Raw genomic sequence first — 24849 nt, forward strand, 5'->3', positions numbered from 1 at the left:
TAAATCATAAGAAGTGAGATTAAGGTAGGTCAGCTCCCAAATCACTACAGATGGTGACTGCAGCCATGAAATTAAAAGACGCCTACTCCTTGGAAGGAAAGTTATGACCAACCTAGATAGCATATTCAAAAGCAGAGACATTACTTTGCCAACAAAGGTCCGTCTAGTCAAGGCTATGGTTTTTCCTGTGGTCATGTATGGATGTGAGAGTTGGACTGTGAAGAAGGCTGAGCACCGAAGAATTGATGCTTTTGAACTGTGGTGTTGGAGAAGACTCTTGAGAGTCCCTTGGACTGCAAGGAGATCCAAGCAGTCCATTGTGAAGGAGATCAGCCCTGGGATTTCTTTGGAAGGAATGATGCTAAAGCTGAAACTCCAGCACTTTGGCCACCTCATGAGAAGAGTTGACTCATTGGAAAAGACTCTGATGCTGGGAGGGATTGGGGGCAGGAGGAGAAGGGGACGACAGAGGATGAGATGGCTGGATGGCATCACTGACTCGATGGACGTGAGTCTGAGTGAACTCCGGGAGTTGGTGATAGACAGGGAGGCCTGGTGTGCTGCGTTCATGGGGTCGCAAAGAGTTGGACATGACTGAGCGACTGATCTGATCTGATCATCTTCTGGTATTGTTTTGAAATGGATGCCCTATGCTTAACTACTGTCTATTATCCAGAGAGGCACTCTAATTCACAACAGACTCCTAAATGAAAAGCATCAAACAGAAGAACTTTTCCTGAGGAAAGTTCTTTAAAGAGAAGGGTTCTGAGAAAGTCCATAAACTCGGTGAGCCTTAGTTTTACTCAGTCTGTAAAGCAGCAAGTTAAATCAGACAAGGTTTTTTCAGTGAATGCCTCTCAAATTAGGAGTTACTAGATTCAATGATCACTAAAGCCACTCAACTAGACAGGAAATCCTATTGAAATATGAATTGCAGAAAACACTAAGAGAACAGAAATAAATCATATAACTTTACAAACAAGTCATTCTAAAAAGGGGAGGGGCAGGAGTGGGGGCAAAAACAACAGAGTAGCTAATTCTGGAGGGTCTGTTTCTCTACCAAAATACCAGAAAACCTGGCAAAACTGCCAAAGATTTACAGCAGACAAGCAAATGCTTAACCAAAGAAAAGGCCACTGAAACGCAGTAGGAGATCCTAGACCCATCCCCATCCTTGTAGTGGTGATGCCCAGTGTGGCAAGAGACCGCACACAAAGGTGCTATGGATACCCAGTGCAACCATATTAGCATACGTACTTACAACAAACCAACAGAATCCAGAAAAATTATTTATTATACACACGTTGTGTAAAACACATCTCTCCTCTCTCCTTTGGAAAAGTGCTTCACAAACAGTAGGTGACAGTGCGCAACAATTATGAGTATAGGGCTTTCTAAATCGTTTACCAGCAGTATCTGAGGCTGTTCACCATCTTTATCTGTCAAATGCAGAAAGTTCTTCTTTCCTGGCTCAAAATTAGCATCAAGAAGAGACTTATCACTGGTATGATCCAGTGGAGCCTACAGGTATTAAAAAAAATAAAACAAAAAGCAACTCAGATAATGGGAAACATTAATGATAATAATAAGTAATATGTAAACAGACACATATCTACAATTATTGGGCGTAAGTAGTATTTTTTAAAAACGAAGATTCTGATAAATTCTGTCAATCTAGGTTTGAATTCATTCATCTGTTCATGAACTAGGATGGCTAAGCTCAATGACAGCGTACATACCGACAGGTATCCCATTTGTTCACATTTCCCAACATCTAAAAAAACTGAAGTGCTACACACAAAAAAGAATTATAAGCATTTATGTTTCGATGTTCTCTAAAATGTATGCAATACAGTATTCAATGGGTTTTCATGAAAACTAACTAAATAATATTTTATATAACTAAAAACATGTTTTGATATAGGAATATAGTAAGAATTCCCATATAAGGAAACACTATGCACAAGCAACCCAACTTATATAATCATGTAATATTAAAAAAAGGGCACTTTTAGAAATGAAGGAAAAGCCTGTCCTAATAAATGATACCTACTTCAAGTCTACTGGCAGGATTCAGAGGATCCCAGGGAGATAGATAGAAGTGATTAGTCACTAACCCAACACTCTAGTCTACCGCTGAGAAAAATGAAGGATAGGGTGAACGCCCTACTCTTTTGTTTTAAAACTACTTTGTGAAGCTGGTAGAGAACGGACTTGTCGACACAGTGAGGGAAGGTGCGGGTGGACAAACTGAGAAAGCAGCCGTGATATGTATACCCATCGTGTGTTAAACATTAATAGACAGAGAGTAGGAAGTTGCTAAATAACACAAGGAGCCCAGCCTGCTACTCTGGGATGACCCAGAGGGGTGGGATGGGGGAGGAGAGGGCAGCTCAGGAGGGAAAGGATATATATATTAATATAATTATGACTGACTCCTGTTGTTGTATAGCAGAATCCAACACAAAATTGTAAAGCAATTAAAAAAAAACTTTTGTTCATTAAGAGATGTTTTTAATGTTTCAAAGACATGAGGATTCTCTCTTTAGAAGGCCTTGTTTTATGCAGATGCCTTTACTTCTTAGAAAATTAACATTATATAAAAGTATAGGTATTAAGGACAAAAAAATTAACTCTAAGAGATGCTGCCACTTTGGTATTTGTGTGACTTAACACAAGTTACTTCACTTCCCCATGACTCAGTTTCCTCACCCTTAATACAAAGCTGTGATAGCACTTAACTCATAGGGTGGTTAAAAGAATTAAATAAGGTTTTATTTGTATAAAGTCTAGTATCAGAACAAAACTAGGCACATAGTAAGCACAAAGTAAGTGTTAAGTAATAAAATAAATTTATCAAAACTCACTTAACTTTGGCTCACATGTAGAAATCCATGAGAAAAATTGGACACAGAGAACCGGAAGCTAAGAGAAGCCACAAGAAAGAAAGAAAAGAAAAGAAAGAAAAAAGGTATCTTTGGTTCCTTTATATTCTGACGGGAACCAGAACGCTCAGCATCTCTCAGGCATAAAAGATGAGATGATACAGCTAGAATACATGGGGAGGGAAGGTTTACCTTAAGAAATATGAGTCTGTGTGTATAAAAGGGTGAGTAGATAAATGAATTAGGCTTTTAGAGAAGCATACACGTGGCACTGTACAGGAAGGTAAGAGTATACTTGTAGGCAAATCAAAACACAAAAATGAAGTACTTAAAAACAGTCACAGTTGAAGAAAGAAAAACAGTTAATCCTGGCACAGTGCTATTTGAAACTACTGCAGATGTCAATCTAACACACGCTCTGAGTGCCCAGGGAGAGTGTCTTTGGAGGGTACAAACTAATACTGACGTCAGCCATCAAAATGCATTCCATCAAGTGGGAAGACGTAAGTGAATAGCAATCATAATAAAAAGACCATTAAGTGGCATAGCAGAGAAAAAGCACAATAAGAAGCCAAAGACAAAGGTTATTTTTAAAGTAGCATGAGGAAACATCAAGTAAAGTTTCTTAAAAGTAAAAGATAAACAGGACTTAGGCAAACATATATGGTAGTATAGGACTCCTTTAAGTTGAAAAACAAGCAACACTAGAAGTTACATAGTAATGTAAAACAGAATATTCAAAGTTTCAGATTAAATATCATTTCTCATTGTATAACCTGCTGCTGCCAAGTCGCTTCAGTCGTGTCCGACTCTGTGCGACCGCAAAGACGGCAGCCCACCAGGCTCCCCCGTCCCTGGGATTCTCCAGGCAAGAACACTGGAGTGGGTTGCCATTTCCTTCTCCAATGCGTGAAAGTGAAAAGTCAAAGTGAAGTCGTTGGGGACTACCAATTTTACTGACCAATTTCACAGGGGAAAGGTTGGTTAACTTAAAACACTAGGTTTTTTTGTAAGTACACACTGAAAAACAATTTTATTTTATATTAGAGTATAACTGATTTACAATGTGTTAGTTTCAGGCATACAGCAGTGATTCAGTTATACATATATAGCAATTATTTTTTCAGATTCTTTTTCCGTTTAAAAACAGTAGTTCTATATTAAAAAAAACCAAATACATTATGAAATAGAAGGCAAAATATCATCAATTTTAAAGGCAAATCAAGAAATATCCAACACCTCTTATTCTTCTATACAGCCAATTAAGACTATACCCTCCAAATATGATGAAGATACACATTCAACTTCATTTGCTGTTAAAGCTATTTTCCTGGGAAACTGAGGAGCAACAATGGTACAGGACAGGAAGAGGTTAACATAAGCAAAAACATGGAGATGGAGAAGTATAAAATTTTATGTTAAAATAAATTAGTCCTATCTGTGAGTTAACATTAGACTTAAAGGACCAATTGTCTTGAATGCTAACCTAGGGAATATGATTTTTAATCAGTGGGCAGTGAGCAGTCATTAAAGATTTCTAAACTGGAAGATGACAGGAGTACTATGATTTAAGATGACTGAAGATAATTCTAACAATTATTTAGGGTGAATTTGGACTGAAGAGTCAGGGAGCAAAAAGACTATAAGGAATACTATCCTAAAATACAGATGAGATGCAACTCAACAGTCTTCTTGCTACTGTCCCAAGCAAAACTCATCAGTGCCTCCCCTTTGCACTTAGAGTAAACTCATAAATAACACTTAAGAGTAAACTCATAAATAACACTTAATAATACTTAAAACATGTTAACGTAATTATTTTTTTATGTACTTGTCTCTACAACTTTACTGTGAGATCTTTGAAGGAGAAGTCATGGTACCACCAACTTTCCTCATCAGGTGTTTCATCACTCTATGTGGTACATAATCTCTGTTAATATTGCAGATCCAAGTCCTTCTATTCCTTTTTCTTTCTATATATTACATTTTTTTCTCCTTTTCAAAACATTAATTATAAAATACATATGATTTTATATCCTGCTTTTCTCACTTAAATATTTAAAATGAGTATTATCCCATTCAGTAAATGTTGGAAATTTTTCCACAGATGACACAGTCTTGTGATAATCAACTCATATGAATAAAAAAACTAATGAAATAACACTGCAGACTTTAAGATAATCAAATGCTGAATTTCAAATGAAGGTAAAGGGATGAGTTGCACATACTCTATAGAGTTTTGCTTATGGTATCAAGAAGGGTTCCAGGATTTAATATACTCATTAATAACAGCAACTATAATATTATTAGCAGCTTAAGAAAAGATGCTTTCAGTTTAGAGTTTTACCATATCAGCAGTATTGATTCCATTCCCCCACACCAAATCAAAGGTTCCATTTATGTAGCCTACTTTGTTGGCCACATCTTCAAAGAGCTTTCTGAGTGGAGTAGAAGCTGGTAAGTTTAAAGTGATCCGTTCATTCACCGTCTTTGAATTAGTAGTATCTTGTATTATACATAAGACTCTTGGTTCTTCAGCAGCATTTTCTATCTGAAATTTTAAAAAATACATTATTTATCTTTAAAGAAAAATATAATTATTGTTTTCTACTATTAAATGCAAAACAACACAAAATACTATTTTCTTTGTGTGAATATTACTGTTTTATGTCTGAAACTCTACTGGGTATGTCAAACATATAAAGCACCATGTATGTTAGTTTTGGGAAAACTGGGTCATATATAAGAATCAGCTGTTGTTCTTACAGATATTTGCTTTCACCTTTTAAGGCTGCAAATCAATGACCAACAAGCCCATAAAGACAGTTTACCTGAGCAATTTTCAGTTGAAAACAACAAAATCTGACCCTTAAAAATGTGTCACTACTATGCCAGCACGGTTATATCTAGCATTTCTGGGTTTCCTGATGAAACAGAAAGGGAAGTGTATAGAAATGCAATGAGGATTATCTCAGACCGCAAAACCCGTAACTAAAGGATATAAGCAATCAGGCACCCTGATCTTTATGTTGTCCTTGTCATACCCGCAGACTCAATGTCCAAAAACCCCATTTACCCCATTTATCAGTGTGTTAGGAGCTAACAAGCTTACCCAAAGAGACTAGCCAGCAGAGGGGTAAAGGTAAGCCAGGAAAAAATACTTTTCTATTATCAATGTACAAGGAATTAGGATCACAAATTTTTTTCATTCTTTTTCATCTAGCCCGTAAATCTGAGAAGAAAAATTTTGAAAAAGATTTTCTCAAGGAAGCTATGCATTCCCTCAAGCTGTTAAAGGAGACTTTTTTCCTATCTTCCAGAGGGATAGTTGGCTGCTTCAGACACTGTAGTGAAATAAGTTCTTTCCCTCCTCCTGTAATGCCCAACTCAATGAATGGTACCATCATCTACAGACTGCTGAAACCAGACAGGTAAGCATATTCTTCATTTCTTCCTTGTTCTTCACCTCGCATAATTACCAAATTCTATCATTTCTACCATCTGAATATCTCTTGAACTATTCCTTTCCTCTTTATTCCTGCCTGCAGTAATCAGAATCTTACATTAAGATATGGCAATAGTTTCTCTCACTCTTATCTTCCTTCAATCTAGAACTGAATTTTAATATGCAAATCTGATTATGTAAATATCTTCCTTTCCCTCAGTGTCTAGTGAGGCAGTTATTTCCTCTCACCATCCCCACAAAAGGCTTTTGCACAAATGTGAACTGTACAAACCGGTACTGCATACAAGAATGTATTTCTTTCCTTCTTAAAAAAAAACAGAAAACAAAAACACAATAATATCATCCTCAGTCTTTTGCTGCTTCTATATTATCCATTTTAAAATAAGAATACTTATTATCACTGATGAGTACTGTAGACAGAACAGCCACAGTTTTTGTTTGGTAAGGTAATATAATCATTAATTAGTTTCTGCCATATATCAATATAATTTGGGATTTGTAAAAGATTACTTAAACTAAGGTTAATCCAGATAGTTTAGAACAGAAGTAAGTTGCCATAAAAGAAGTATATTGTTTAAGACTGGCTAGCACTGTATTTCACACAAATCAAGATATTTAACTACCAATAATACCCCTTTAAAAACAAAGAAAAATACACTTTTAATCAAACAAACAGGATAATAAAAAAGTCTTCAGCTGAAAACTTAGGATGTTATATTAACACTTGCAATAGATGGTTTTACACATTTTAATGTCAAACTGAGAAATATAAAATGGACCCTTTTTAAACTCTGGTTTACAATAAAGGAAGGAGAACTCAAAAACAATTTCAACTACAAAAGATCTGCTTTCACAGTTTCAATAGTATACTTCAGAGGTAGACTCAAGTCTTCCAGGTGAAAAGCACTATTGTGGCCAGATTTTAAAGCTTCAGATAAGTTTGAGTTAAAGGTCGAAGGAAGAGAACTCTACCTAACAATTCAGGAATCACAAACACTGGCATAGCAGTATACTTAATGGTGATATGACACCATCATATGGCCATCAGCAATTCCTGGTTCTTCCCTAAATAAGTGAGTACAAGGTACAGGCACTCCAGCCTCCTCTCCCACATCCAGATGTTGGTAAAATTAGCCCCAGTGGAATCTCATCTGAAGGCTAAGTGTACTGTAGTAAACACAAAAGCTAATTTTATGTATGCCTTTTATTCTTTTTAATAACAACAACTTTCTTTTCTGTGCACTGCATGTTAAGAATTTTTGTTTCTTTAAAAAAAAAAAATAGGAAGAGTATGAAGGAAAAAGTGGAAATTAACTCTAATTCATAACACAGGTAACTGTGAACATTTTGGTTTATATTCTTCCAAATATTTTTCCTACACATACACAAACGGATATATACATGCATGCTTTTAAAACACAAATATTCAGATAGAATATATATGCTGTTTTGAAATGTCTTTCTTCACTTATACACATATAATCTTTCCTTGTCAAGTTTTTTCTAACTCATCGTTTTAACAACTGAATAGTATTTTATTACACGGATTAATAATAATTTGTTCCATCAATTTTATTTTACTGACTCTTAAGCTAGACTTTTTTTACACTTTAGAAATAATTTTATGATGAATATCTATATAAAATTTTGTGCATTTTTCTGTTTCCTTAAGCTTCCTGTAAGAATTTCTAGGTCAATCACATATTGCTCTTAAATTCAATTCTAGGATAATTTAAACAAGCTTTGGTCTTCTTTAAAGTTCTAAGATAGCCACAAGTAAATTCTATGACTTTATACTCAACCTCCTGGCCCATTTTTCAGTCTGAACTTAATCTACTATATGGCTATCATCCATGGATTACATGTGAATTTTTGTTACCATGAATGCCAACACTAATTACACTGAAGCAAAATCTCTTTCCTCCTCTTGCCTCCCAATTTAGCAACTAATAAGAAAAAAAAATCTTTTTCCCAATTTTAAGGTTTCATCAATAAGGTGTACCAATCTTAGCTTTCCAAGAGGGATATAAAAAAAAACAACTCTACAACATTATACTAAACATACAAATTTCCAAAATACTTAAAATGTAAAAAAGTATTTCTTAGAATTAGGAAAATAGGGGTGTCCTCTTTTTTCTTAATTTTTTTGGACCTCTACCCCTGACTGATCCTACTTATGCCCAAAGCAAAAAACACCACCATCTTGAGGTGAATTAAAGATGGCTACACATTCTTTGCCATTCTTTTTCCTCTTCCAATGAATCTGGGCTGGCCTTGTGACCAACTAGGACCAACAGAATGTGACAGAAGTGATTCTGTGTGAGTTAAAGCAGGAAACGTCTGGTTTTGGATCTCTTGGAATGTTCCTCTTATAAGTCAGCCAAGCAAAAAAAATTCATTTACCCTGGGATCACCACACAGAAAATGGCCACTTGGTGGAGCACTGGGGTGGCTGCTAAGTGAGAAAAGCCTTCTTGGACATTCCATCTAAAGCTAGTCACCAACCAAATGCAGCCAAGTAATGATCCCAGATAATGCTATGTGGAGTGGAAAACTGACTGGTTAAGCCTTTGCCCAAATCCCATCTCAAAGAATTGTGAACAAATAAACTAGCTGTTTTAAGCCATAACGTTCTGGAGCAGACTGTTCCACAGTAATAGATAACAGAATACATTCAAGCACATGCATGCGCTGGTAGGGAGAAAGATGTGGCAGCATTAGTGACGGCGGCTGGTAGTGGGAAGGTGTCCATTTAAATACTACACCTAACATTAAGGTACAGCATCTGAACACACACCTTAATTTAGGGAAGGGAGCACAATTTTCAAGTTAGTGAAAGTTCTATAATGAATAAGAGACAACAGTTTAAAAAAAAATGCAAAGTTTTAGAAAAACCTAAAGCATGGACTTGAGAAAATATTTCATCTATATTTGGTGAGCTATTAGAGAGGCATAACATTCTCTACAAAGAAAATCTAGTCAATTACAAAAAAGGTACAAAGCATAAAATTAAGATTACTTTGTGAGCAACTCACAGTAATATTACATTTGTGAGAAAAAGGGGACAGTCAACAGAAGTTATATTAACACTGTAAGCTGAGAGAGTGATCTGTCTTTATGCTCTCTGTAGAAATAGATTTCCTAGCAAAGCCTGAAAAAAAGAATCCTTGAAAAAACAAATAAAAATGATAGCCTTATTTACAAAAGGTAAAATATACTGGGATAAAAACACTGCAAATATATGGTCCGTCCAAAGATTCGGATCACTGTCAGAACATCTAGAAGTGGTCAACACAGATAGTCCTTCTGCCCAAGAAGTCTCTGAGTCTGCTAAAGGGGTGTGTGCCTCTCAAGTCATCTTATCTCCTATTCTGGGCATTTTGAACAGTTCTAAGTTCAAATCTGTGTTCTATGAAGTTAATATCATAACATTTGTTTCACAAAAAAAAAAATTCCTACATATTTCTTACTAAAAAACACAAAACAAGGTGCACAATTAATGCGTATATTTAAAATGGTGTTCACACGCAGAAAAATTAATATCAAACAAAATTCAAAGCTATCAAGATTAAGATTTTTCTAAGAAAAAAAGTAATTTATGAAGAATTTTAAAACATTAAGAACCTCTTCACCTCTAAGTCTGTCAACCCATTTTCTCTCAGGACTTTCTTCTTTTCAATGTTATATACTATGGTTATAAACTTAAAAATACGTCTCCTCACACACACACACACACAGAGTCCACTTTATCTACTTCTTGATAAAGAAACTGCTATGGACTAAGAAATGAGGTCTTAGAAAATTACCCTTCTGGGTATCCACAGTTCATGGTTAATACACTGCCACAAACTGGAAAAAACAACTCACGGTGTAAATATTTTTGCTGACTGAAATTTATTAAATTTATCAGCCTCATTCAGATTGTCCGTTTCTACTTTAGTAAGTAACAAACAATTCCTGGGGTAGTGCTGGGAGTCTTACACAAGAAAAAGATTATTTTTAAGATCCTCCCTCCATTTTATTTCAACTCCCCACGAAACTCTAATGTATTTTCTTTTTTTTTTTTTTTCTAATGTATTTTCTAAGTGGTCTCTTGCCACAGATCACCTGGAGAGAATAGAAGAAATTAAATTAAGAACCTTGAGTCTAGAGATAAAGGGGTCTGAGTGAAATGAGGTATTAATAAAGGTTAGAATGGGATGCTACATCAGAGGAATGTGTAAGTTTCTAGTGCATACAGGTTGTTTTTAATTTCTATTTAAGTTTTCAAGTTAAGATTTCTGGGTCTTGACTCTGTAAATGATTAAATTAATCTCAGCACTATTAATATTTCAGAAAATAAATATATCTGTATAAAATAGACAACCACTATACCCAAAAGTCAAAACAAAGGGTTCTATAGTTTTTTACGTCATTTTCCCACCTCATTCATTTGTTAAAGACAAGGTGCTATCAGACATATATTCATTTAAGGTGACTTATTATTAAAATTAGGTAGAAATAAATAGGCAAACAACCATAAAACTTAAGACATGCCTTGTTATTAAACAAAAACATTAACATGCTGTCACTTGCTCTGCTGATTATCACACTAAAGCAATCACATCAGCAGTCTACCTGTAAAAATTTCTTCTTCATTTCATCAAAGATATTTTGTCTGCATCTCCAAAACACATCCTATGGTATATAAGAACAAAATAAATTACAAATCATTTCTTTAAAATAAAGAGATAAGACAGTGAAATGAGAACAATTAACCTAAAGGCATTTTTGCAACAAAATATGTGTGAATTAAAGTATTATTATAACATCTAAGATTTTATATATAAATTATACTTGTAATTTTAATCTTAAGCCTCAATTATTCTTGAAAGTTACTGAAAGCCTATGTTATGGTGATAAATATAATAGTAACATGGAAAACAACCACATTTTAACAGAGTGGTAGCTTCAGAACTGTGTATAAATCAAATGTTCTAAGTCACATACTTTCCTAGTTTTATTGAGATATAATTAATGCATAACTCTGTAATAGTTTGAAGGTGTACAACATAATGATTTGATAAAAGTATATATTCCAAAATGATTAATTACTACAATAAGTTAACACCTATCATCTGACAATAGTTACAATTTTGTGTTGAGAACTTTTAAGTCCTGTTATCTTAACAATTTTCCACTATACAATACAGTATTGTTAACTACAGTCATCACACTGTATATTACATTCAGAACTTAGAAGTCTATACCAGTTATCTATAGGATAACCTATAATCAAGACATAATCTCTTGAAAAATCTTGGTTTAACATTCTACACTTTTTCTGTATAAATTTTGTTTTTCTCCACCTTCTTTAATTAATAAAAGGAAACCAACATATTGTTTTAAAAGGTGCTTTTTATCATGCAGAGGCTTCCCTGGTAGCTCAATCGGTAAAGAGTCTGCCTGAAGTGCAGGAGACCTGGGTTCGATCCCTGGGTTGGGAAGATCCCCCTGGAGAAAGAAATGGCAAACCACTCCAGCATCCTTGCTTGGAAAATCCCATGGACAGAGGAGCATGGTAGGCTGCAGTCCATGGGATCACAAAGAGTCGGGCATTCACAATAGCTTAGATACTATTCTACATCAATTAAAAATCTTTACAGTTTTCTTTTACAATAGAAATATGTTTCTACTATAATGGTAGTACATATTTTTTGACAAGCAAGTCTAAAATAACTCTTATAGCACTTATTAACAATTTGATATATATCCTATTAGATCCTCTCCATTCTATGAATATTAAAAACTATTAACCAAAAGAATCATTCTGAACACCACCATTTAAATTCTGTTCCTTTCCCCTCAACACTCACTTATCTTTCTGGGCCAAAACACTGAGTTTGAAAACTGCAGTGTTCCATTATACAGTCCAATCAAAATTTATTTAACTATTCTGTTAATGGACATTCAGACACTTTCAAATTTCCACTATAGCTTTGCTTATTTGTACAGTTTTCCCTGAAGAATACTGCCTAAAGAAAGAATTGGTATATCAAAGTTTACATATTCATTTTTATGATTTTTATGAATTTTTATGATTTTTTGATACCTGGCACCAATAGGTTGACTATTTCTTCCACAAATAAGAATTAAACTACAACTATCTGTCAAACACTGTTTTAGGCGCTGAGAAAATAGCGGTGAATAAAAGCCCTTGCCTTCAAGGAGTGGAGTGGACACTGCACAAGGGAATTCAGCAATAAACAAGTCTAAGGCATCAGGTCGGAGAAGGCAATGGCACCCCACTCCAGTACTCTTGCCTGGAAAATCCCATGGACGGAGGAGCCTGGTAGGCTGCGGTCCATGGGGTTGCTAAGAGTCAGACACGACCGAGTGACTTCACTTTCATGCATTGGAGAAGGAAACGGCAACCCACTCCAGTATTCTTGCTTGGAGAATCCCAGGGAAGGTGGAGCCTGATGGGCTGCTGTCTATGGGGTCGCACAGAGTCGGACACGACTAAAGCGACTTAGCAGCATCAGCACAGCATCAGGTAACCACTAGCCTCAGACTCTTTCCATTTCTGTACACTGTACTGTATGTTATCATGCTCTTCCTTTAGATATCCTTACCTCCTTTTCACAAATTATCATTGCAGTGGCTTTACACTTGATCTTAGCCAAAAGGCCAGGAAGTGATGTGTGGTGGTTTAAACAAGTGTCCACAAATTCTCTGACATGCCTCCCAGCAAGATTAGGAGTCTAATTCCAGTTCCTTTTAATATGGGCTAGCTGGTGTGACTTTCTATGATACATAACATTACTTTCAAGATTGGGTTAGAAAAGGCAATAAAGCTTCTTCCTGGCTTTCCCTCAGATGCTCATCCTTGGAATTTGGCCACTATGCTGTGTAGGAGCCAAGCAGCCATATGAGAAGGTCATGTGTAGAAGTTCTAACCACAATCCAACTGAGATGCCATCTGGCAACTAGCATCAAGCACCATACATGTGAGGAAGCATTCAGATGATTCCAACCCCCAGACTTTCAGATGCCCCTACTGACGCCAAGCAGAGCAGAATAAGCTGTCCCTGTCCAGGTTTGCCCAAGTTGCACATTCATGAGCAAAAGTCATTGAGTGTGTGGATATGCAAAAGATAATCAAAAGAGCCAATTTCTCAAACTCTCTTCTCACCATTCAATTTAAAATTGCAATCCTCTTCACCTCCCTTTCTCGCTTCAGGTTTCTCCACAGCACTTTAGCCACCTGATATATCTGTTTATGTTATTATTTATTGTTAACTCCAAAAAACTTCCACTATGAGCCGAAATAAAATAGCAGATTGGATTTACCTATGAGCCGAAATAAAATAGCAGATTGGATTTACCTTCTCCACTTTAAACAACTAAAAAGAAGAGATGAAATATATAAAACAATAGTTTAAAAATATTAAGTAACAGATAACACAGGATAGTGATCCCTGTGGAAAGAGAAACAAACACTGTAAGCTACCTTGGCAGAAGAACCCAGCTAGAGTTCAGCAATCTCCCTGAGCTGAAAAGAAGAGGCTAGAAATTCAAGTGGGTCAATTCAGCTAGAATTGACACAGCAGAATATTGAAGAGAGGAAAGATGTGCAAATAGCATGCTCCAGAGGTATGTAATGGCCCTCCCTGAGTATTCAGTTGAGTACTCATCAACATATACATGTGAAGAAACTACCTAGGCAAGGGAAAGAACCAAGAAAAGAATCCCTGAGCTCACTTCAGTTCCCACCAGCCAGAGTGAAAAGAAAATCATAATACATAGGCATCAGATAAGAGCAGACAGGAGAGTATTGTCTCAGCAGTAGAACCAAATTAGGCCTTATCTAAAGGTTATTCTGGGGGGCTTCCTTCGTGGCTCAGGGGTAAAGAATCCGCCTGCCAATGCAGGAGACACAGGTTCAATCCCTAGTCCAGGAAGATCCCACATGCTGCAGAGCAACTAAGGCTGTGTGCCACAACTACGGAGCTTGTGTTCTAGATCCTGGGAACCGCAACTACTGAGCCCACGTGTCCTAGAGTCTGTGCTCCACAACAAGAATGGGAAGCCCACAAACTGTGATGAAGAGTAGCCCCTGCTTGCCACAACTAGAGAAAAGCCAGAGCAGCAACAAAGTACCAGCACAGCCAAAAGTAAATACAAAAATAAAAATAAAATAAAGGCTATTCTGGGTCAATCTTAAAATACTAAAAAGCAAGCCTCAAAAGGCTCAAAACGTTTACAAGTAAATTCACATTGTCAGAGAACAAAGCTCAAGAATATCTATGGAAATAATACACCCAGTACTCATCAACATAAAAATCACAGTGTTTGGCATCCAATTTAAAATTAACAGGCATGCATCAAAGTAGGAAAGGATGACCCATCCCTAATGAAGTAGAAAAATCAACCCAGATATAATACAGATGATATAATTAGTAGGCAAGAATATAAAAAGTTTTAAACTATACTCTGTATTTTAAGAAGGTACAGGGAAGTATGTAAAAGGAAACAAAAGATATATTAAAGATTCAACTCAGGAGGAGACAAGATGGCAGAGAAGAAGGAATTGCACTCTCGTCCTCTCATGGAAACACCAAAACCACAACTAACTGCTGAATGACCATCGACAAAAAAGACTGGAACCTACAAAAAAAAATGATATTCTACACCCAAAGACAAACAAGAAGCCACAGTGAGATGGTAAGAGGGGTGCTTTCACAATATAATTAAATCCCACACCGACCGTGTGATGACCCACAGACTGAAGGATAACTGTATTTCAGAGGTTCTCCTACAGGAGTGAGTTCTGAGCCTCCTGTCAAGCTCCTCGGCCTGGGGGTCTGGCACTGGGCACATTCCCCAGGGCATCTGGCTTTGAAGGCCAGCAGCGCCTGAGTGCAGGAGATGCGCCGGTCTGGGGGAAACAGAGACGCCACTCTAGGACGGTGCACCCAAGATTTCACGTGCACTAGAATGGGGCAGGGGAGTGACTCCCTGGGAGCCTGCGCCACATGCGCCTGCAGATGTTAAAGGCTCTCTTGGGGAGGCGCGGGTTGACTGTGGCTCACTGCGGGAACAGAGACACTGGTGGCAGAGGCCCCAGGGAATACACATCAGTGTGAACTCTCGTGTAGGTCACCATTTTGGCACCAAGACCTGACCCCGTCCTACAGCCTGCAGTCTATGTGCTGAGACCCCTCAAGCCAAACAACCAACAAGGTGGGAACATGGCACCACTCATCAGCAACAGCTTGCCTAAAGTCTGTCCTGAATGCACAGACACCTCTAAACACACCCCCTAACACACCATGCCCACCAGAGGGACAAGAACAAGCTCCAGGAAGCTGGAGTAGCAATACTCAAATCAGACAAAATGGACCTTAAAATAAAGACTATCATGAGAGAAAAAGAAGGACACTACATAATGATCAAGGGATCAGTCTGAGAAGATGTAACAATCATAAATATCTATGCAACCAGCATAGGAACACCTCAATATATCAGGCAAGCCATAAAAGGAAAAATTGACAGTAACACAATAATAGTGGGGGGCTTTTTATATCAGTGGACAGATCATACAAACAGAAAATCAATATGGAAAAACAGGCTTTAAATGATGAATTAGATCAGATGGACTAATTGATAATTACAGAACATTCCATCCGAAAGCAGCAGAATACACATTCTTCTTAAGTGCACAAGGTACATTCTCCAGGATAGATCATATGCTGGGCCACAAAGCAAATCTTGGTACATTTAAGAAGACTGACATCATATGAAGCATCTTCTCAGACCACAACACTAATGATTAGAAATCAACTAAAAGAAAAAACCGCAGAAAAAACAGACACATGGAGGCTAAACAACATGTTACTAAGCAACTAATGGGTCACTGAAGAAATCAAAAAGGAAATAAAAAATACTTAGAGACAAATGAAAATGAAAACACAATGATCCAAAAACTCTGGAACACAGCAAATGCAGTTTTAAGAGGGATATTCATAGCAATACAATCCTACAGCAGGAAACAAGAAAAATCTCAAATCAACAACCTAATCTTATCCAAAGCAACTAGAGAAAGAACAAAATCAAACACTAGTAGAAGGAAAGAAATCATAAAGATGAGAGCAAAAATAAAAGAATTAGAGACAAAGAAAACAACAGAAAAGAGTAATGAAATCAAAACTTGGTTCTCTGAAAAGAGAAATGAAACTGATAAACCTTTAGCCAGATTCATTAAGAAAAAAATGGAGAGGGGTCAAATCAATAAAGTTAGAAATGAAAAAGGAGAAGTTACAGCTTACACCACAGAAATACAAAGGACAAGCAACTGTAAGCCTATACAACATTTTTGAAATGATCAAATATAGAAATGGAAAACAGATCAGTGATTGCCAGGAATTAAAGGGGCTGGGACTGGGAGAGGAGTGAGTGTAGTTGTAAAAGGGCATCGTGAGAGACCCTTGTGGAGATGAAAATGTGCTGCATCTTGACTGTATCAATGCCAATATCTTGAGTGTTATATTGTACTAGAGTTTACTTGGTATTACCATTAGAGGGAACTGGGTAAAGAGTACACCATGTCTCCTTTTTATTTCTCAGAACTACAGGTGAATCTACAATTAACTCTAAATTGAAAGCTTAATTTAAAGATAATGCACCTGCCTATTCTACTACTCTTCTACCTCTCTTTTCCTAGATACTAAAAGAGGATGGCCTGTTTGATACCTTGGAGTGTAACAGGGGTGTTACTCCTGAGAACGTGTAGCCACAGACTGGCCCTCAGGCTGGTTACAATCCCAATTCACACTATCTGGGCAGTAAAAAAAAAAAACAAAACTTTGAAAATGGTTCTAGAATAGTAGTACTCCGAGGTAAATGGCAGAAACAGTAACAGTTTTCTTCTGGAAGAAGCTATCTGTATTCCAGAGCTCAAACAATTTCCATAAAAATTATTCCTGGGACTTCCCTATTGACCCAGTGGCTAAGACTCTGTGCTCACAATGCAGCGGGACTAGGTTCGATTCGTGGTCAGAGAACTAGATCCCACATGCCACAACCAAAGACCCCACTTGATGCAACAAGGACCAAAGATCCTGTGTGCCACGCTTAACACCCAGCACAGCCAAATAAATTAAAGAAAGAAATTTCTTAAATATTCTCATAATCACAAGACAAATGAACAGCTCCAAAAAAATTTTAAACCGCTAAATATATAATGAAAAAGGAATCATGAGGGTCAGCAAGGAATAAAACACAGCAATAACGTATGAAAAAATGTTCAATATTGAAACTATCAGCAACAGGGGCTTCCCTGGTGGCTCAGTGGTAAAGAATCCACCTGCCAATGCAGGAGACAGGGGTTCTATCCCTGGTCTGGGAGGATCCCACATGCCACAGAGCGACTAAGCCCGAGTGCCACAACTACTGAGCCTGTGCTCTAGAGTCCAGGAGTCACAACCACTGAGCCCACATGACGCCACTACTGAAGCCCGTGCACCCTAGAGCCCAAGAGAAACTACTGCAATGAGAAGCCCACACACCGCAACCAGAGAGTAACCCTTGCTCACCACAACCAGAGAAAAGCCCGTGTGGCAATGAAGACCCGGCATAGCCAAAAAATAAAATAAAAAGAAAGTTCGAAACTTCATAATTTCAACATCATAAAACATTATAAAAAGAAACACATATAACATGTTTCAAGAAATAACAAAGACCTTTGAGTTCATGAGTAGACGTTGGCAATTAGCAGACTTTTCTTAAAATTTATTTTTAACTGGAGGATAATTATTTTATAATGTTGTGTTCATTTCTGCCATACAACAAAGTAAATCAGTCATAAGTATACATATGTCCCCTCCCTCTGGAACCTCCCTCCCATGCCCCACCCCATCCCACCCCTCTAGATGTCACAGAGTACTGGGTTGAGCTCCCTGCGTTACATAGCTAACTTCCCATTCGCTCTCTGTTTTACATGTGGTAATGTGTATGTTTCAATGCTACTCTCTCAATCTGTCCTGCCTTCTCCTTTCCCTGCTATGTCCTAAGTCTGTTCTCTATGTCTGCATCTCTATTCCTGACCTGCAAATAGGTTCACCATTTTTCTAGACTCCATAGATACGTGTTAATATATGATATTTGCTTTTCTCTTTCTGATTTACTTCACTCTGTATAAAAAGACTCCAGATTTATCCACCTCATGAGAACGGACTCAAATTTGTTCCTCTTTACAGCTCTTTATAAATGGAGCAATACTCCATCTTTATACATATACCACAACTTCCTTTATTCCACTACTGGGCATATACCCAGAGAAAACCATAATTGAAAAAGACACATGTACCCTGAGGTTCACTGCAGCACTATTTACAATAGCCAGGACATGGAAGCAATGTAGATCTCCACCAACAGACGAATGGATAATTAGCAGACTTATAAAAGCACCAAACAGAATTTCTAGAAAAAAGATCTGTCACAGCAAGACTGCAAACAAAAGATCTAATATTTGTATAATCCAAGTCCTGTAAGCAAAGAAGAAAGAGGGTGAGCCTAAAAAAGCATTCGGAGAAGTAATGGCTAAAATCATCCCAAATTTGCAAAAGACAGGGAGTTCCCTGTGGTCCAACAGTTAGGATTCTGGATCTTTCATTTTCTGAGCCTGGATTCAGTCCCTGGTTGGGAGAAGGAACTCATCCCATGGATTGCACAGTATGGCCAAAAAAAAAAAAAAAAATGCAAAATGCAAAAGACATAAAACTACACAATCAAGAAGCTGAGTGAATCCCAAAGAGGATAAACCCAAAGAAAATGACAGAAAGACACATCTTAATCAAGCTCCTTGAAAACTAAAGACAAAGAGGAAGATTTTGAAAGTAGTGAGAGAGAAACACCATCTATGAGGCCAAAACAATCAAATGTAGCATGTTTCTCACCAGAAATTACAGAGACACAATATTTTCTAAGTGCTGAAAGAAAAGGACTGCCAGTTTAGAATTCTGTTTCCAGCAAAAATACCCTTCAGGAATGACAGGAAAACCAAAACATTTCAGATGAAGGAAAACTAAGGGATATGTTGTTGAGAGATCTACCCTAGAAGAACTGCTAAAGGAAGTTCTCTGAACAGAAATGATTAGAATATTAAGAAGTCATTTTGTATTTAAAATAAAATATGAATACCATATTCTATGATAACATATGTGCTACTTTATATAAGTAATTAGAGTATTACCTTGATTACATGCTTACATGCTCAGTCGCTTCAGTCATGTCTGACTCTGTGCAACCCTAAGGAGCCTGCCAGGCTCCTCTGTCTGTGGGATTCTCCAGGCAAGATACTGGAGTAGGTTGCCATGCCCATGCCCGCCTCCAAGGGCTGTTCCTGACCCAGGGATCAAACCTGAGTCTCTATGTCTCCTGCACTGGCAGGTGATTTCTTTACCACTAGTGCCGCCAACACACAGGCGAAACTCTAAACTACACTAATGATTTAAAACTGACTCAATGTGGTGGTTCGGAGAAGGCAATGGCACCCCACTCCAGTACTCTCGCCTGGAAAATCCCATGGACGGAGGAGCCTGGTGGGCTGCCGTCTATGGGGTTGCACAGAGTCAGACACGACTGACGCGACTCAGCAGCAGCAGCAGCAATGTGGTGGTTGGCTTGTTTCCATAAAAAGCTAGACATCATGAATGTCAAGTCTCCTGTCATCCCACTATCTGTGCTGCAAAATCAAATTTAACTTACATCATTTCGGTTCACAAGAAGTTTTTCAAAAATGTGACCTTCTATGAGTGCTAAAACTGCCTACTGATCTGGTAATTTCACTTCTGCATATATAACCAAAAGAACTGAAAGCAAGGACTCAGATATCTGCACACCCATGTTCATAGCAGCATTATTCACTAAGGCCAAAAGGTAGAAGCAACCCAAGAGCCCCGTCGGTGGATGAGTGGAAACAAATCCAATATATACAAACAGAGGAATAATATTAAGCTTTAAAAAATGTATGACATATCCTACAAAATGGACAAACCACGAGGAAATTATGCTAACAGGAATAACTCTGTCATAAAAGGACAAATATAGTATGTTTCCACTTACATGAAATACCTAGAATGGTCAAATTCATTGAGAGAGAAAGCAGAAAGGTGGTTGGCAGAGACTGAGAAGGGGAAGCAGGTAGGGGAATGGAAGTTATTGTTAAATGAGCACAGTTTTGCAAGATGACAAGATTTCTGTGGATGGATGATGGTAAGTAGCAAATGACGTTAATGTACTTAATATCCCTGAATTGTACACTTAAAAATGTGATGGGAAATTTTATGTTATATATATTTTACCACAACTTTTTAAAATATAAAAATTAAAAGAGAACTTATGACTAAAATTTGTGGAAGCAGCAAAAACTGTCTGCATATTGGGTTTCCAATGATTCTGTATTACAGACACATAATATGCATGAAATATATTATGGATATATGTAAATATATATATGAACACAAAATTAATTCCTATTTTTTTCTTTTAAACAAAAAAAATTATTTTTGCCTATTGATTAAGGATTTACAAATAATTTGAGTGTATATATACATACATGTAGGGCTTCCCTGGTGGCTCAGTGGTAAATCCTCCTGCAATGCAGGAGACGTGGGTTTGATCCCTAGATGGGAGATCTTCTAGAGAATGAAATGACAACTAATTCCAGACAGAGGAGCCTGGCAGGCTACACTCCATAGGATCACAAAAGAGATGGACATGACTTGGTGACTAACAAAGATATTTAGGTTGGTGAAAAAGTAACTGTGGTTTTGGACCGTCAATTTAAATTATAACTAGGTTCAAACACATCTTCATTAATCGAAATAGGAATCATTACAATCAACAAATTTTGCTATCGAGAAATAAGTTTGTTTATTCCTGTAGCATTAAAAACCTGTGCTTTGGGATTTGACAAACTCTTGGAAAGCATTTTCTGCCTCTTGCTGGTTGTGGAAGCATTTTCCCTGCAAAAAGTTGTCAAGATACTTGAAAAAAAGGCAGTTGGTTGGTGAGAGGTCAGGTGAATCCAGCAGATGAGGCAAAACCTCACAGCCCAGTCCGCTCAACGCTTGAAGCACTGGTTGTGTGGCACGCAGTCAGGATTGGGCCCATCCTGTTGGCAAATGCCAGCTGCAGGCGCTGGCAGCTTTTGGTGCATCTCAGAGATTTGCTGACCATACTTCTTGGACGTAATGGTTTCACCAGGATTCAGAAAACTGTCATAGATCAGATGGGCAGCAGACCACCAAACAGGGACCATGACCCTTTTTTTGGTGCAAGTTTGGCTTTGGGAAGTGCTCTGGAGCTTCTCAGTCCAAACACTGAGCTGGTCACCACTGGCTGTTGTATAAAATCCACTTTTTGTTGCACTTCACAATCCAATCAAGAAAATGTTCATTGCTGTTGCACAGAATAAGGTGACAACTTAAACAGCGATTTTTAAAATTTTCTGTCAGCTCATGAGGTCAGCTCACTTATCAAGTTTTTTCACCTTTCCAATTTGCTTCAAATGCCTAACGAACATGCTGAGTTCTTCAGCAACTTCTCATGTATATACAGGTATTCTGAAATTTTTAATAGCTATCATTTAAATATACCACATTTCCTATTCTAAGTCCTTCAGGGAATTCTCTAAACAAAATATATTCATTCAGGAAAATAACTTCATAATACATTATAGCTGATGCTTTTGGAAGCACAGCGTGCTCTTAAAACTTCTAAGTAAATTTTTAAAAGTTTAATTGATTTTATAAACTCCGAAAAGTTTCCGAACTGATTAAAAAAAATTTCTTTACTGCAAAGACTTTTGACTATTTAAAAGGAAGTTTGATAATATATTTAATTTGACAGTTAAGAAGCAATCAATCAGATGATTCATCACACACAACATGGAACTATAATACATATTTAAAGATGGATGGACCTTTGGACATCAGATCAAGCTCTTTACTTTATAGATGTACAAGAAATTCAGAAACCTTAAGTGACATGCCTAAGGTCCCATACGAACACAGATCTCTTAAGAAATACAAATTTTCTGATGACTTCATAATGTTGAAATATTTGTGTCATTAAAATTATAATAATAGTATTTTTCCTCTCACTTTTATCCTAAACTATTCCCACTTTTGCCATACTCATTTAATTGCTGTTATACTACTGTTAACTGGTAACCCACTAATGTTTAGGTGTCTAAACTTGGAAACTAAACAAACTACTCTCTGGAGGATGCACAGTGTGTCCTTTACTATTCCTGTTATCTTTATTTTTGATTACAGCTACGTTTTCTTCTGTGAGTAGGCTGTTTTGATAAGCAGTGACTCAGCTTGTGATACAACTGACTTGTTTACAAGTCTTGAAATGTTCCACTGCATTATTACTAAATCAAAGCAGCTTGTTTATATTATCTGTAATCATGCCTTTTATTTAGAAGCATGGATAATAAATTTTATAATACTCTGAACATGAAATTGTCAACCAAAAAAAAAAGTTATTTAATACTATTTAAAGACTTTATTTCCTATTGGACTAGTCTACAGTGCAGAGTAATGTGGTGCAGATGCTAGTCTAGAACCCTTAAGTCAAGGTGGCTACTTTCCTTTCACTGTGTAATCCTATGCAAGTCACTTATTCTGACTTGCAGGGTCCACAAAGAGTTTTACCAAAAATCAAAAGACAGAATATGTTGAAAATGCTCTATAATTATAATAATAAAATATATCATACAATCATACAAAATATATTATCCTAGAACTATCAGTTACCATCCTTATAACAGACTTACTATATAATTCTCAACAACAAAAATACTTATGATTTATATTATTTACAATTTCAGAAGATCTTTTTTGAGTAATAGAAATTTCATCAGACAGGGAAAATCTCCAAAGATCTTTTGTTTTCTGATCGCACAGCCTTCTTATAAAGTTTAAAAACCTACTACTGAAAAAGCAGCAAAAAAACCCTACTACTGAAAAGTTTATGTTGATTTATAATTTAGAGACAAATCCCTCATTCCCTTCTCCAGTGGATCTTCCCAACCCAGGGATTGAACCTGGGTCTCCTGCATTGCAAGTAGATTTCTCTGTTTGTGCCAGCAGGGAAGTCCATAATTTAGAGACAAATCCCTCGTTTCAGAGATGAAGAAAAAAGAAGAAAAAAAGACCCAGAAAGGATAAGCAATTAATAAGGCAAAGTCAAACCAATGAATTCTCTGATTTCCAAACTGTTATCCTCTCTACCAATCAGCTAACATATGAACCTCTTTAAGGAGTCTATCAAAATTACAGTCATACTTTTAATACAATGACTAGTTTTCTCTATGTAAATTACCAACTCTCTTAAGAATAAGTACTCTAAAAAGAGTAAAAACTCCTCTCTCTCCTAGCAGTACTAGCAAAACTTTAAATATGTAATATTGAATTAAAACATGAATTTTTTAAAAAATCAGAATTAGTAAAAAACCTCAAGCACAAGAAAAGATACTCTACATCATTAGTCATTATAGAAATGCAAATTCCAACCAGAGAGATATCACTACACACTAACTAGAATGGTTAAAAAATTAAACTGAAAAATACTGACACTGCCAAGTACCAACCTGGAGGCAGAGCAATTAGAACGTGCATACATTGCTGAATGGAATGCAAAATGGCACAGCCATTTCAGAAAAGAATCTGGGAGTTTCTTATGAAGTTAAACATACACTTACCATAGAAGACATTTGTCTACCAAAAGAAAAGCTGTACACAAATATTTGTAGCAGCTTATTCAGAATCACCCCAAACTGGAAATAACCCAAATGTCCATCAGTTAATAAATGGATAAACAATTGTGGCACTGGACAATGAAAAGGAAGCCTGCTGACACAAGCGATTAACATAGATAAACCTCATAGCTTTATGCTAGGAAGAAGTCAGACCCCAAATGCTACATACTACTTGAATTCCAGTCACATAAGGAAAGGTAAAACACGAGGGCACGAGACACATCAGCGGCTGCAAGGCCTGGAGGTGGCAGGCACATGGGCTGATTGCAAGAGGCACGAGAAAACTTTTTTTAAGGTGATGGAGATGTTTCATATCTTGATTGTAATGGTGATTATACAACTGTGTAAGCTTGTCAAAATTCATAAAACTGTATATCCTTTTAAAGGGGCAAATTTTACTGTACATAAATTATACATCAATAAACCTGACTTTTTAAAAAATGTCTCATTCTAGCTCTTCCACTACCTGAGACATTAAGTTATGGACCTTTTATAACCTTCATGCTTCCTTCCCTAAAAATGAAGGATCTGTAATACCTAACTACTACCTCCCTTCCAGTGTTAAATCCTATTCTGAGTTGTAGAAGAATTTTCTGCATCAATGTCTATTTTTCTTAGAATTCTTATCACATTTGGGTTATGCTAATGGTAAATAATGTAATAGTAAACAAATATTTCAAGATGTG

The 24849-nt window shown here is 36.8% G+C and overlaps 1 protein-coding gene across 6 annotated transcripts in view; it reads right to left on the bottom strand.

The window, feature by feature from the left end:
* USP47 (ubiquitin specific peptidase 47) overlaps window positions 1-24849 on the bottom strand; it is a 105712-nt gene that overhangs the window by 63839 nt on the left and 17024 nt on the right. For 4 of the 6 annotated variants that reach the window (XM_086340031.1, XM_086340030.1, XM_086340029.1 and 1 more), the window contains exons 2-3: window positions 5233-5436; window positions 1408-1521 (exon numbers count right to left, since the gene is read on the bottom strand). In XM_086340031.1, coding sequence (XP_086196157.1) covers window positions 1408-1521; window positions 5233-5235 — 117 coding nt within the window. In that variant the 5' untranslated portion in view covers window positions 5236-5436. Of the gene's footprint in view, window positions 1-1407; window positions 1522-5232; window positions 5437-10968; window positions 11029-24849 lie in introns of all 6 variants that reach the window. The other 2 variants (XM_086340027.1, XM_086340025.1) reach the window with 1 other exon arrangement.

This window comes from Bos grunniens, chromosome 15 (assembly GCF_055505025.1).
Source record: "Bos grunniens cultivar Pamir isolate PY7600 chromosome 15, Bosgru_T2T1.0, whole genome shotgun sequence".
In the NCBI taxonomy this organism is placed as follows: Eukaryota; Metazoa; Chordata; class Mammalia; order Artiodactyla; family Bovidae; genus Bos; species Bos grunniens.